This window comes from Dryobates pubescens, chromosome 6 (genome assembly GCF_014839835.1).
Source record: "Dryobates pubescens isolate bDryPub1 chromosome 6, bDryPub1.pri, whole genome shotgun sequence".
Classification (NCBI taxonomy): Eukaryota; Metazoa; Chordata; class Aves; order Piciformes; family Picidae; genus Dryobates; species Dryobates pubescens.
The window spans coordinates 35,427,847-35,443,957 of NC_071617.1; the positions used below are offsets into that span (position 1 = coordinate 35,427,847).

The 16,111-nt window shown below is 39.4% G+C and overlaps 1 protein-coding gene across 1 annotated transcript in view; it reads right to left on the minus strand.

Annotated features, from left to right (window-relative positions):
• The window catches only part of PLD5 (phospholipase D family member 5), a 194,375-nt gene that overhangs the window by 30,183 nt on the left and 148,081 nt on the right, over positions 1–16,111 (minus strand). The window contains 1 exon segment of the mRNA XM_054162294.1: positions 12,854–12,981. Coding sequence (XP_054018269.1) covers positions 12,854–12,981 — 128 coding nt within the window.

Sequence of the window (16,111 nt, forward strand, 5' to 3'; positions counted from 1 at the left end):
ATGCATAAGACAAGATAATCTCCACCCATCAAGCACCCTGGAAAGACAATGGATTCGCCACCTGTTTCCTGACGTGTAATGAGTGTGTGGGCAGGTAAATGGAGAAGGAGGTGAAGGCCTCCCCCCTCCATGCAGACCCCTGCCCAAACACACAGGAATACACAGAAAGATTTCCTGGGGAACGATACCTGGATACTTACCTAAGGATGATTTCCTGGCCCCTGATTTCCTGAGGGACAATACTTAGACACATACCTAAGGACTAAAAACTGTATAAAAGACTTGAGCAACTACTGGCTCAGAAGAAGAAAAACAGAGAACCGAAAACACAGATGAAGGAAAACAGAGGACAATGCCGCCGAGAAAGAAAGCACGAGAGATGGAAAAGCCCGGGACAATGCCGCTCCAAAGAAAAGAGGCTGTGGAGCCTGGAAGAAGCAGACTGAACCCTCTCTCTGTGTCCTAAGTCCCGCCTGCTGCAACTCATGGAGCTGAAGAGGCTGCCCAGAGGACCACATCTCTTCTCCAGCCAAAGCCTCAGCACCCTTTCTCTACACACCCAACATCTCCTGCAGCACCTTTCCTCCACAGACTCAGATTGTCTTGGGGGGGGTGAGGGGTGTGGTAATATAATTCCTTTCCTCTTCTTTCTCTTCTCTCTCTCTATTCTCTCTCTCTCCCCTTCTGATCCATCCACTCTATGTAATAAATAGTCTAGCTGTTGATATTTTGGCCTTGTTTGTGCCTCTAATTTCACGCTACAGGAATATTCAAAAGAACTGAGTCTCTTTCCCTCTCTGGACCGAGACAAGCTCCTGAGGCATGCCTACCCTTTACCTGCTGAACTCCAGCAGTAGGCTCTGGTACAGAAGTGCAGTCTAAATACTTTTATCCTTCCATGAAATCCTGCTTGGGCTCAGGAACATCACTGTGCAGCACAGATTGGTGCAAAGAGGTCAAGTTCTGATGCCCCCACTGTCTGCAAGCCAGCTGCAGTGAAGAAACCATGAAACCATTCCAGTGCAGTGCCAATGCACACTGCCGTGTCAACACGCCTGATTGTTTCAGGGTTTCTTAATGAACACAACACAAATCAAACCACAGGACTTATAAAAGCAATTGGTTGGAGGATCTGTAAATTCAAATTGGACCCTTCTGCTTTGCTGACCACTGCAGACAGGCTTTATAGTGGCATGTCTGGTTCAGGAATCCCTGAACCATTGTCATCACTGTGACCAAGGCCTTTGAAATGTTTTTCTGAAGGGCAGATAACTGCCTGGTACACAATTTGTTTCTGGGAGGTACTCCCAAGCAACTTTCGCAATTTTCTGTAGTGAAATTCTCTGAGGCTACCAAGTCTTATCTCTAGGTGGTAAATACATTCAAGCACATCTCACCAGTGCTGTCTATTTACCACACTGCCTGCCTGTTTGCTTCAAGATGATAGTAGGGGTCTAAACCAGACTGATGCCCAGTCAGTTCCCAGGCAGGGATACCCCTTGGCCAACTCCCCCCAGTTTATATACTAAGCATGCCACCATATGGCATGGAATTCCCCTTAGCCTCATTTGGGTCAGCTATTCTTGCTGTGTCCCACTCTTTAACTTAGTATAAAACACTGGTCAGCAACAACCAAGTAATCAGTGTGCTATCAACTGTTTTTCTTATCCTACATCCAAAACACAGTATACTAGGAAGAAAATCAACCTTATTCCAACTGAAACCAGGACAGCACAAAATTCCTGCATTCTTTCAGTTTTCTAAATACTTCTAGAACTCATCCAAAACTCTTGAGTCTGATAATCCTAACACAGTGTCCTTATTTGTCAAATGTCTGAGGGACCACTCATACACCAGAACCAGACACACTCTCTTTGCAGCCTCTTCTACGACATGCAGTGATGACATGACAAATATTATGAAACAAGCAAATGATTATGAGGTTATTTTTACTGGAGAAATAATTTTGTCCTTTCCTTTGGATTGCAGAGATTCAACTACCTGAACATTCCATGATGTTTTGGAAAGGAATGAGTTTATCTGTTCAAACTAGGTATTATGTAATTGTGCACTCACTGCAATGTTGTTACTTATTGATTCAGAGTTTATTATGGATTACTATGACATCAGGTAAACCTGTTCTACAGAACTTTCACAGCAACTGGGAAAAAAAATAAGATAAAAAAATAGATTGCAATTTCAGAGATCATAGATTAATAAGCATACTCCTACAGCCAACAGAAATCAAATAAAAATATGCAGCAAGCTGTGTTTTGCCCTCTCTTATACTAAATACAAACACATAATGTGGATGATGCATGTGAGAATGGAGCACAACAGTGGGAGAGGTATGATAAACAGGAATAGCTTTCCCTCAGAGATAGGAATCAACTCCACATCTAGAGAAACTAGCCAAGCTGGAGAGGCATGAGGTCTTTTTGGTTCTAAGCACAAGGTGAAGATGCAGCCCCATGTGGTTTTCAGTCTCTAGGTCACAAAAACAGAAGCCAACAGAAGTGAGGAGGAACCAAGAATGCTACTAGACAATAACAGAAGCACACATAGAAACAAGCAGATCAGCCACATTACCTGTGTTCCCACCTGGCTATATCCAGCCCTCTGTTGGCAGTGCACATCAATGCTTGCAAGAGACCAACAGCCTGTTTGCTTCACTGAGATTCATTTGTAAATACTGTAAATTTCAAAGAGTAAGCCGAATGGGCAATACCCACTGTCCTGATTTACTGGATGTAACAGAGAATAAGTGGTGTCTCAGTTAAATAATAGAAGAAAACATCAGACTTCCAAAAATACAAACTTTACACCATGATAAATGGATACTTCAAGTTTTGCACATTTTCAAGAGCATCATATCTTCCCACAAACACACACAAAATAAAATAGAGGCTCAAAAAAAGGCAAGCTGCTGTTTTGGAGATAGGTAGCAGCTATCAAACTGCTCTAGATTTGGTCAAAGAAGGAGACTATATGCGAAAGTTCTTAAATAAAAATATATTTTCAGCCTGTCTTTTGAAGGACAAGCTGTAATAACAGTACAGTACTGGTTTGACAGTACAAGTAGTTTTTCTATGTAGTAAGAAACAGACCCACTAAAAAGGTATCTAATTGTCAAAACAGCTCTGTAACATCTACTTGGACCTGTTCTCATCGTATTTTCACTCATTCACCTCCACGCGAAGATCTGCGTTGCACTTTTACGTTATCTTTATAATATTAGCTAGTTCTGGAAATAATCCCATTGAAATAAATCAAATGAGCAGGACAAAGCTTTTAAAGTGCTGGATCACATGACTAACAATATATAAAAGCTTTTTAGAGGCAGATATTATTTGTCATATGTAGGGGGTATTATTTAACACAGAAATATGACTTCAGATAGAATATACTGGTATTATGTTGCAGGTACTTCCAGTCTACATTTACCCATCTGAGCTTGATTGACCCTTGGTGGATGATGAAGTCGAAAGAGCTATGTTTCATATTACAGGGCACTTGAGACTGTGCTCAATTTACTAATAGCAATATGATACTGGACACCACTGGGACAGTAAGAAAATTAAGCAAATGATTATTAGAAGAAGATGGCAAGTATTGGCAATGGTCTCAAGTGCACATTAGGGATATAAATGTTGTTCATACTAGAACATTATATCAAATAGCAACTCTCAATATAACTTTTGCTTGAGTGAAAAGCTGTAATTCCACTAACTGGCAAAGTACCTTATCTCAAAAGGACCAGATGCACCATTACATAACTTCAAGAGACTAATTTAGGTAAAAGTTCAGAAAAATGACTGACTGATTACAGAGTGAATTCTGTGCCACACAGTTCTGTACTGATAGGATGCAACCCTCATTAACAGAAATTGCAAATGTGCAGATCCTGTCTCAATGATTGGTTTGGAGAAGTGGCTGTGCTATAGCAAGATTTTTGGGAAACTGGAAACAAATGAGATAATAATGATGTAGTTTGAGGTATATAAAGGTCCAGCATGTATTACATTTTGATTTTAGAAGAGGACACATGAAGAGAAACTACAGCGTTCAAGCATATACTTTGAGGAAATGATCATTCCCCTTTCCCTGAAAGAGATAAATACAAAGAAGCATGGGTAGCATTACTCCTTGGCAGCATTCTGGAGCTTCCTGAATGTGCAGAAAATTTTAATTTGCATCTACAGAAATAGAGACCAAGAGAAGAAGGAATACTCCTAGGATGAGTTTTGCCACTTACTAAGCATGGCCTTTGAGCTGACAGACTGGTTTGTTTTAGTTGTTGGGGGTTTTCCCCCCCTTTAATTTTTCTAATAAGTACAGGGATTTAATTTCAGCAAATTCACAATGCAATACACTTTCAGGGCAAGGATGCACTAGATTATTCATATTTATAATTGAAAGCATAACTTTATCTACTTTATTTACAGATGCTTATAAACCTTTTTTGTATAATTACAGACCTCTTAACATCTTACACTACTAATCTGACTGTTGATGCAACTGAATTATTAATAGAATAACTTATGTCTCATTCTTCAAATGCAACTGATAATTTATAATTGCAAAAACTTTCACATGCTGTAGGAGTCAGTTCTAAAGAGACAAGTATGTTTTACACAAAGTAGGCCATACAGGGGATCTCATTCATGCGCTCTCACATCTCACCTTCTACAGTATTTTGGCCCTGTTGTAATTTTATTTAACATCTTAGTTGCATCAAGTAGAAACCTAAGTCTTCAGATGAAATAGGGCACTGCTTCCAACCTGATAAACAGCATAGCAGAGTTTATCTAATTTTCTAATTTCCTTAAATTACGCAGGTAACAATCAGCAGTTTCTAACAACGAGAGAGTAAGTGGAGAATGGAAAGGAGACTGCCTGAAAAGGGAATGCTATTGTTTAGGAGTCCTGTCAGACGCTCAACTGTCACATGGGACACCAGAAAGTGCTCCAAGGCACTGCTGATAGGCAACAAAACCAAATTATTGACACTTTTCAGTGCAGCTGATTAGATAAACTTCTGCTATTCAAAACATTGCCCAAACTAATTTCATGAAAGTAGCAAGGTCAAAAAATTCTACTCATAAGACTAAGCCTAATTCACCAAGAATTCTTGTCCTCATAACAAACAAAACAAACCAAAAACCATAGGTGAAGATGTCAGGTATTATTCTTCCAGTTCTCCTCCTGATGTATTTATTAGACAAAGAGAAACCAAATGCCTTTCTGAAGTCTTACTTTGTATTGGTGAAACAAATCACACAAAGAATCCAAATGAGGCATAAAATAAATGGGAAAATGAGAGCAACTTCACATTCTTTTTTTGCTCTTGGAAACACTATGTTTTACAGCCTGGATGGGTTTTTGGTCCCTAAAAAATTACATCTCGCAGCCATTCAGCTTAAACGGGCCTGAATTTAAAACAACCAGAAGAACAAACAATCAAGAAAACATCTATGATCTCAGCCTTGGTTTTGCTCTGTTCACCAAAGCAGGACTGGCACAGCATGCAGAGCAGCACGTGACTCCTCTCCTGAGCCAGCTTCTCTCAGGTGAGGGGCAGGCAAGGCATGGGCACAGACAGTTCTCGTGGTTGTTTTCACCACCCCAACACATCAGCTAAGTCATGTGTGTTTGTTGCTGAAGTTTTCTCTAATTAGGGCACGTGGGCAGGAATAGCAAAAGATCTGTGTTGACCTAAAGCTGTTTCCACAAGATCTGTGTTGACCCAGCCAAAGATCCAACATAAAAATGCAGGTGTCCAGGCAGCTGGCTGTAGGGAGTGCCATAGACTCTCCCTTCTCATGGCAGACTTCAGAAACTGTATCCACTGTGAGCACATGAGTGACCATCTCAGCCTAGTGGCTGAGCTGAAGGAGGAAGTTGAAAGGCTGCGAGGCTGCGGGAGGGCAAGCGGGAGCTGGACTGGTAGAATCAGACTCTGCCGTCCCTCACACATTCCCATCAACCATGCAGAAGTCAGGACACTGAGAGCTCCCTACCCTCTTGCCAGCTTCCCAAACAGAATGACTCAGAAACTGGAGATCAGTGGAGCCAAATTCCTCCCAAGTGTGGCAGGTGTGGCACCCCAGTAGCCGCTGAACCCCCATCAGGTGCCTCTGAAGAATAGATTTGCTGTTCTTAGTGAACCTGTTTCTACCAAAAGCAACATTCTGCAAGGGAAACCAACCAACAGCAGCTGTGAAAGCTTGTCTAGTTTACGTCATTCAGAGAGGCTAGAAATGAGCAAACCTACTGTCAAAACATCTGCAGTTAAGAAGAAAAGATGGGTGCTTCTCACTGGGGACTCACTTCTAAAGGATGTTGAAGGTCCTATATGCAGACCTGATCTACTCATTAGGCGAGTCTGTTTCCTATCTGGGGCCAGGATTAAGGGTGTAGTGAAAAAACTCTACCCTGGTCTGCCCAACTGACTACTACCTGTTGATGGTTTTCCAAGTAGACAATGATAAAATCTCAACAAGAAGCTTAGAGCAATGAAGAAAGACTTCAGAGGTCCTGAGACAAATGCTTCTGTACCACCATTAGCTGTGCCTGATGAGGAGGGCATGAATATGAAAATCCAGCAGATAAATGCCTGGGTATGGGACTGGTGCCAACAGCAGGATTTTGAGTTCTTTGATCACAGGCTACTCTACAAGACCCCAGGCCTGCTGAGTATAGATAGGAAAATGCTTGTCTCAAAGAGGAAAAAAAGTCCTGAGGCAAGAACTAGCAGGAATGGTTGATAGGTCTTTAATTTGGAAGGGGGAAGAGGTGAAAAAACAGGGTCACTGAAGAGAAACCTGGGACAATTGTGAGGCAGCTCCACTGCTATCCCAGGGGCTGTAGGGGATGGTGGATTATGTGATACCCACAATGGTAACAGATGCTCCTCTGCTAAGTCTCTGAAGTGTCTGTATACCGACACAAGCAGTGTGGGAAATAAGCAAGATGAACTAGCGATCTGGGAGCAGTTGCAGGGCTATGATCTCACTGCGATTACAGAGACATGGTGGGACAACATGGATTTACCAAGGGGAGATCCTGCCTGACTAATCTGATAGCCTCCTATGAAACCATGACCAAATGGGTAGACAAGGGAAGAGCAGTGGATGTCATACACCTTGATTTCATTAAGGCTTTTGATACTGTAGCCCGTAACATCCTCATAGAAAAGCTCATTGGCATAGACAATTGGTCTGTGAGGTGGACTGAAAACTGGGTCGACAACAGAGTTCAGAGGGTTGTGACTGGTGGCACAGAGTCAACTTGGAGGCCTCTGGCCAGTGGTATTTCCCAGGGATCAGTACTAGGTCCAGTTTCGTTTAACATCTTTATTAACGACCTGGATGAAGGGATTGAGAGTACCCTCAGCAAGTTCACTGATGATACAAAACCAGGGGGCTGGAGGGTGGTGGTGGGTGGTGGTGCAGTGGCTGACACCCCATCAAGCTGTGCTGCCATCCAAGACGACCTGGACAGGCTGGTGAGCTGGGTGCAGGCAAACCTCATGAAGTTTACTAAGGACAAGTGGAGGGTCCTGTATCTGGGGAGGATAACAGCAGGCACCAGTACAGGTTAGGGGTTGCCCTACTAGAGAGCAGCTGCTAAATACTGAGGCAAAGTAGGCACTGAGCACCTCAGCCTTCTCCTCATCCTTAGTCACTGTGTTTCCCTCTGCATCCAACAAAGGATGGAGAAGTGCCCTAGTCCTCCTTTTGTTGTTAATGAATTTATAGAAATATTTTTTATTATCCTTAACAGCTGTAGCTAGGTTGAGCTCTAGCTGTGCTTTGGTTCTCCTAATTTTCTTCCTTGAGTTCAGATGTGCCACTTCCACTTAGTCCAGCTGTTTACAACCAGATTCTGCCAATTACAGGCCTGCTTACAAGCAGCAGGTTTCTGCTTGAAACTATGAACATTCAAATTTGGACACAAACCTCGGTGCATACACCCAGCTATCTGACACCTGTTAGTATTCACAATTTAAGCTATTGTTTTGCCTGATTCCACAGCCAGTGAAGACAATTGGATTAATTTTACTTGTTTCAATAATTTTCAGTGATAGAGTTTTCCAGGGACTGATTATTTGCTGTGCATAACTGTATTCTTGTGAAATGGTTTAACTGAACCATCATAATTATTTGCTCACTGTACTCAATTATTCGTGTGTGCAAAGAACTTTTCAAAAAGTGCTTTTAGTATGAAGAGCTCCAGAAGTGCTTCTTGAGCTGATCAAAAGTTCTGTCTCTACTACAAACCTCTTGAAGGAATGAAGGACTTAACTGCATTTCCAAGCCTTTTTGGAACTAATAGGGGGAGTCATGGAACAAATGAACAAAAAAAAGACATGTTTTTTTTGCTCTTCCTTTGCATTAATATTATAACAATTTTCATATAACAGATATAATTTATTTAAGTACATTCATAAGTTACCTGGTCAAGGAGCTAGAAAGTAAAACACAGCACTGTGACTGCCTTGATTCTTAGTAGTTTGAATCACAGGCAAAAAGTAATCAGCATATATACCTAAGTCGGCTGCACAGCTACGGCCCAAAAGGTGTTGCTTGGCTTTTTTGATGATTACAAGACTAAAGTTTTAGAGGGTGAGTGGCTGGGAACCCTGGGAAAATACTTTATCAACCTCATCCGTTACTGAATCCATGTCAGGGAAGTGTAAAATGAAAGTTGTACAGCTGATTACACAGATCTCCTACATGAAATAAAAAGTGCCAAACAGAATTTACAGTTTTATCCTCACAATTTTCCTCTTCTACTACCCCCTAAACTGCATTTTGAAGGCAAAATGCTACCACACAGAACAAGAAACAATCTCTTCAGATGTCCTTCATCAAGCTGATAAACCTGCAAGACTTGTTTCTATAGTTTTTGCACCATTTTATCAGTTTATAAACATTTACCAGAAATAAACTAGATCAGTACACAGATTATTTTACTGATAAAACCTTGCATAGCTTAGGATATCTAAAAAAACAGTATCTGCCTAAGAAAGTGGTAAAACCTGGCTGTTCATAACCCAGAATTTTCAGTGGGTTATGCAATTGTATTTCAGTATGAATTTTTGTAAAAGCCTGTTTTCGGGGAGTCTAAATGGTATTTTTCTTTTGCCTGTGGGGTCTGATTTCAGATTGAAGGAGATAACTGACATAGATGATTTCAGCCAAAATTATTAGAGGTTTGGGAAACTTAAAATCGACCTGAAGCATAGTTCTACTTGAAATGCAATGATGTACTCTCAGTCTTGCCCGTAATTTAAAAGCTGAGAATCTGGCAAGTCATAAAGCTTTGACAGCGAAGCCACAAGGATATATGAAACTTTCAAGGTTATTCCTTAAGTAATATATGCAGCATACAAAAATCTCTCCTTGATGCTGAAAATTTACTTTCAAAAGAAATACTAGCATTGCTGCTTGTCAGTGCTGCCAAGTCAAGAAGAGGGCAACAAAACTCAAATGAAATTGCTTTCTAGTGTCCACCTTATAAACGTAGAGAAGAACTCTCCACAAAAACTGTAAAAACAAAGCTGACACCTTCAGATATGTTAAGTCCTGATGTTTTTTTCTAAGGAGTTATTAAAAGTTAAATCAATATTTCAGCTTTAGACTCAGGCTCCAAGGAGAGGAATAATGCTAACAGACTTTTATCCCTTTGCAAAGGGACCAAACAGCAGCTGTATCTACCACAATGCCCTTTCATAAATATTCTCCAGTATGCTGAGCTGCTAAGTGTTATGTCACAGAAACATTTCTACAAGCAAGAGGTAAGAATGCTCTGAGACTATAGTGCAGGGTGAAAACACTGCAGATATCTGCTGCCTGTCTGGTGCAGCTGCCACAACAGAGAAGTAGGTAGGTGCTCCTACACAGGGTATGCAATTTACTGGCCTGAATGTGCGTAACAGTTCAATACAGAAGAAGGAATAAGCATGTACATATTAAATACAGGGGAAGGCACATGAAAAGATATGATAGCCCTGGCGAGTTACAATCTTAAGCATTTTATTGCACTTGGGTATTTATTGCATTAGGTAAGAAACTAGACGGATACACATAATTTGCACTGAAACTGTGATGATGAGTAACAAGCCATTGTTAACTGCAAAGTGACTCATCCTGGATGTTTTGTTTGAGTGAGAAGGCAGTTGCTGTGCTTCATATGCAAGTACTTTAAGTTTCTTGAACAATAAAGATCCACGTTACTCTGTGACATCTTGTTAAGATCTAGTAATACTGACTGAAGTGATTCGCTGATTCAGTAACCGCAAGTTCTGTTACTCCTAAAGTTGGATGAGCTTTTAAAGTGATATGTGACTAATCAACAGCCCAGTATGCCATTTAACAGTACCTTCCCTGCAGGTAAACCAGGATGTAACAAGAAATGCACAGTGACATCAGCAATGAGTTCACTGCCTCCTGCTGCAAAACTGCATAAGCTCTACACTGCTACTGCAGGCAGTGCAAGTGCAAGGATATGGGGCTGGACAGGCCTGGCACCATCTGCTTTGCAGTCAAATGCAGTCCTTACTTACTTAGATTTCTTTGAGAGAAGCAAAGAGAGACCTGATCCCTCCTGTGCAGCTACACTGTAACCCTCATAATAAGAACAAGTACCCGTGGAAAGTGTGTTTCCCCCATGGGTTTTAAGATTGTCTGTGGAAAGCAGAATAAAGCAACAGAGTTCTGTGATAATTTTTGCCTCTTTTGTGAAAAGACAAGTTCAAGACAGATTATTGTTTTAGGACTGCATATCAGATCTCTTTGACAGTTGCCCTGATTTATTAACCAGTAACTCTAGGGTAAGGTAATTGGATACTCGTTATCTGATGTCAACAGGAGCCAAGCATCTAATTTCCTTAGGCTTTTCTGAAACCTCAGTTTCAGAAATCTCAGCTAATTGAAAGCAGATTACTTTTAGCTGTAATTCAGAGAGATGTTTTGGTGTTCTTTAACAGATATTCTTCAGGGCTGCACCTTACCACTACATATAAAAATACATTGTTATAGGACAATACAATAAAAAAAAATCCAAATACGCGCAGAAAAAAAAGAGAAAGTAATAAAATTAACAGTAAGGAATCACATTTAAAGCATCAGCCCACAAAGAACTGGCATAGAAATTTAATGTAGGTGTGTTACAAGAGTTAAGAGTTACTTCAGTACGAAAAGACCAAACCTATAAGGAGCTGTAGTAGCTGTGATGCAGATCATAAACACAATCATTAAATATAATAATATAACAATCTGTATGGTAGCTGTGCTTCTTTTATCCATGTTTAGCATTTTCATTAGCACTCAAAATTCCCATTACAAGAGGAGGTTACAAAGCTAAGCTATTTATAAGTTAAATCATTTTTTGAAGAGCTGTTTTATTATAGAATAGAATAGAACAGAATAGAATAGAATAGAATAGACCAGACCAGACCAGGTTGGAAGAGACCTTTGAGGTCATCGAGTCCAACCTATCATCCAACACTATCTAATCAACTAAACTATGGCAAATAGTTTACCTTATGAGGCTTAATGCATAAACATTTAACTTCTAAACTGTCCAAACGCCCAAACTGCATGTTCTTATATTGACTAAAGCTATAACATCCTCTTGGTCAAGGCTTTCTCTGGTGTGCTAGCATCCTCTTTTCTATCAGTTTTCCAGATTTCTTTGTAAATGTCCAAAAGTTACCTTTAAATAAATGATTGCACATAGAAACAGTAAAAATGTATTTATCCACTCTTTCCTTACTAAAAAGGTTGATCTGGTATTATTCAGTTTCAGTCTCTGCTAAAAAGAAACCTTAAAAACTTCAACAGAACCAATATACCTTCTTAAAATCATTAGAAATGTTGCTCAAAATCATTCATGTGTTTCTGAGACTCTGCTCATATTTAGAAAGTAATTTTTTTTTTAGTGCAATTAATAACAATCCAGGACTACTTCTTTTCCCCCTCTCTTATGCAGTTACCAAGATCTAAAAGCACAGGTTTCAATCCCTATATGAGACTGACAGCAGCCTCACACGGTGGTATGTAGCAAAAATGAACATGGCAGCTGTGAATAATTCTAAGACTGTTATGGAAAGAAAAAAGCTACAGATACCTACAAGAAGGCAAATAAGGTGCATTACTGATGAATTAATTATTCAAAGTGGGTGTAGACTGGAGACAGTCCTCCATACTCCAGTTATTGTCAGATGCCTTAGTACAGATCCTTCAATTCTCATGTTTATAAGGAATCAAAAGAAGGAATTCTCTCTAATACATACAACCTTCAACATTATTCTGTTTGACTTTGTGCACCCATAAATCTCTCCTTCCCTAATGACAGTGGGTATTACAGGATAATACCCCTCATCCATTTGGAAGTTGTTCCAAATTTGGCTTTTCCATTTTTAAATGACAGATAAAAGGGGCTACATCACGCTTATGACACCGGCATGGAGTTTCCTTAGTGGCTTGTTTTCCAACAGGTTTGGTCAATTTTCTCTTTTTTAGTAAGTGAACTAGAACGTTCCATCTTCAAACAACAAAATCCTCACAGAAATCAATAAAGGCAACACATTTTCCCCACAATTTAGCAGAAAGCATAAGTGTTGAGGACAGTTATTCCAAAAAAAAAGAAGTAAAATTTATAGTAATACACTTTTACAAACACAGAAGAGTCATCAAAACCATGGCAGCACAGGTTTGGGTGTCAGCACTTTTGCCAGCAGGCTATCAGAAAAAGAAAGCTATCCACCTCGACTTTCTGATCAGAAACTTTTGGTTTCCTCATTATACTCTCCAAGGGCATAGGATTACTTTTCCAATTGAATTACCTGTCCCAGCGATCTCCAGTCTAGGCCGGCACTTCCAATATATACATGCTGTTTGTCAACAATCCAGAAAGATGACTGAAGTCGACCTTCGTTATATGCTGACATGTTCATATACAACACTTCAGCACCTACAGATTTAAGGATAAAATAGTAAATAGCATTGTTTAAAATAACATAATTTACATTAAAAAAAAAAGAAAAGAAAAGAAAAGAAAATACTTCACATTTCAGGGCCTCATCTTCCAAAATTCAAAAATGATGTAATTAAACATGCCATTAAGGTTTAAAAATCAATGACAAACAGCATTACTGCCCCACTATTAACAATCTTAATTAACATATATCCCAGAAAAGCAGGTAGAGATAATGTTCCCATGCTGTATACTTAATTTTCTTCAATTTTAGAACCAAATAATTGCTATGTTTTTTCAGCACTGTATATTCCTAAAATAGTTTACTTTTACAGGCCTATTCTGTAACTCAATCCTGCTACATATTTATTATATCAGTGACCTTTAAAATACCTCTTTGTGAAAAGCAGACTTTGTTCTTTTCCCTTATGCAATATTTCAGAAATGTAGGTGATAGTGGGCTGTTGTGTGGAATAGACCCCAACAAGAGGAGCAGAAGTGGAGAATTAAGGAACTAGGAAGTAAGCAAAGGCCCAAAGTATGCTGAAACTGCTCTTAATTCCGCTAATCCATAACATTCAATTTACCACTTTGAGCTGCACAGTTTTAGGAAGGATTATAGGCTGCTAAAATCAAAGGAGTTACTTATTGGGTAAAAGCACATTGGCTACCTCACATCAGAAGGAATGTCTGAACTAGCCTCATTAATATGTCTGCAGGACTAAATCTAAACAATACATTATGTGAGTTTAGAGGATTTCTCACATCATTTTTGATCCTTCTGTTCTCCAAGTGTTTGTAAGATTAGTTGATACAATTAGGTGATTAATCTGAATTAATCATTCCTGAAGGTAAAGTAACCCACTCACATTTTAGCTGTAACTGTAACTGGAGAAGTGACAATAAATAGCACCATGGAGAGCAGTGATGGTACCAGCCATCTCCCATTAAATGTTCATGGGATCTTCAGTACCATGAATTCCAGTAATCCTTTGATATGAGCCACAATTTCAGAAGAATTCTAGGATATGTAGAGAACTATACATTTCTTTTAATCTAACTCCCTATCCTGTCTGCCTTGACTTGCAATTTTAAGCAACAGCTACCAGTGCTAAATATTTCTTTTTTATTAGGAAGATTGTAATCCTCATTTGAACAAATGATTCTAGAAGTTCAGACGTCAAGAAGAGAAGAAAAATCAGGTAAGGTGCCACATTTCACAAGACATTAACCATACACCACAGGATTTGGAGCAGAATTCAGTTTATTGTACAATTACATTTGCTGTGACCAGTTTCTAGGTATCACCAATCCATATTCATCTGTGCATAATAGGAAATGTATTTTTTCCATTTTTCTTAGTATGTGCTGTTGCTGACCTTCAATTCATGCACTAATGAGCAGAATTGTGTTAATTAATGAGATAATGTGTTTGTAATGGAAAACAAATCAGAAAACACTATAAGAGGTGTTAAATGGTTTAATTATTTTTTTTCTGGTAAATAAACAAAACAAAAGTAGCTCACCATACCAGCTAAGGAAAACAGTTTTGCAAGGTGCAAAACTTCTAGCTGCTTATCTGAAAACGTGTTTAAAATAAATTTTAACATAGCAGTTTGGCGTGATCATATTTTCTTTCCATACACCCAATTTGCAATATTAAATAGCAGTATGAATTTAGCACCCACAACACACCTAGATCAGATGGGCTATAAATGAAACGTTAGGATTTTTTCTATAGCAAAGGTAAACCAGTTGGAAGCCACAATGATCTTACTTCTCATAAGTAACAGCCTAAAATAAACACAGTTTTAAAACATTTTGTACAACATCCAGTGCCAAACAAAAATGCTTATTGCCAAGGTTACAACAGGAGACTCTTTAAAAAGCAATACTAATGTTAAAACCAGCAAACATCATCAGAGACCTGACACAAATTTCAGAAGTTGTAAACCACCAGGTTTTGTGGGCGTGTGCAGTGGGATGGGACTCTCACTCTAGAACATAGTCAAGGCTTCAATAACCCTAACAGTAAATGTTGCAGTGCAGGAGATACTGCTATCATACACACCATAAAAAAACCCCAAAAGCCTGGAACCCAATTTCTCTTCCTTCTGGAAAGAGCTAACTCATAAGACTGAGGAAACAGCATTGTCAAGTTAATTAAAAAAAAGCCATGTGTTGCAAACAGCAGCTGCTGAGCAGCCTATTAATGAGTCCTTAACTTTTGATCAAAGGAACCGTGCATCAGTATTGATAATTACCTCCATTCCAGAAGCCCTTGAGATGTTTTGTTAAAACAGGCTTATCAGGCCTTCAACACAATCCATCATCCCTAGTGTGGTCCAGGTCTCACGAGGAAATTGAATTTGACTGATCAATATGTGAAGCCACAACAGAATTCTTTATCATGCTGCAGTCTCAATTACACAATGCTGTGGGTCTACAGAGTTCAAACAGAAGGCACAATTTGTAGGCTTGATTGCTAGTAGAGATGCCAGATTCTTGAAAAAAAAGCAAATTAACAATTTTGTTTCACTGAAAATTAAATTTCAGAGTGAGGTCTTAGTGAAAACCAGTGCTGCCACTTAAAACTCAAATTAATTTGCTTGTCCCATAAAATTGTGAATTCTAAAGGTTGGGCTGGATTACCCTCCTGCAGGAAATAAGGGACCACTTTAGGGATTAACGCCTCCTTTAGGTAACAGACATTTCTCTGAGTAGTTTTGTTGTTTAGGTAGGAAGGTTTTGCACATTGTAGAATGGAGATGAGTGAAGTCTGGGATACACAGAGAAGATCCTGCCACCTTCCTTAAGTGTTGGGAACATGACTCCTGGGAGGTGCCAGGCTGCTGCTTAGCTTCTTACTTTCTGTCACAATGGAGGAAAAACCCCAGAAGACATTAGTAGTATTGCAAAAAGATTGACTTTTTGTTCATTTTTGAAAGAAATACAATTCCCAAACAAGAAGGATGGCACAAGCCAGTGATATTTCTGCCTGCTCTCAGATACTCCACTAATAAAACTATGAAGGCTTCAGGGCAAGCTTAACTTCAGGAACAGCAGATTAAGGCTAGGACCTTTCCTCCATGGTTGAATCAAAACACTAAGTAGGAGAATTTAATCA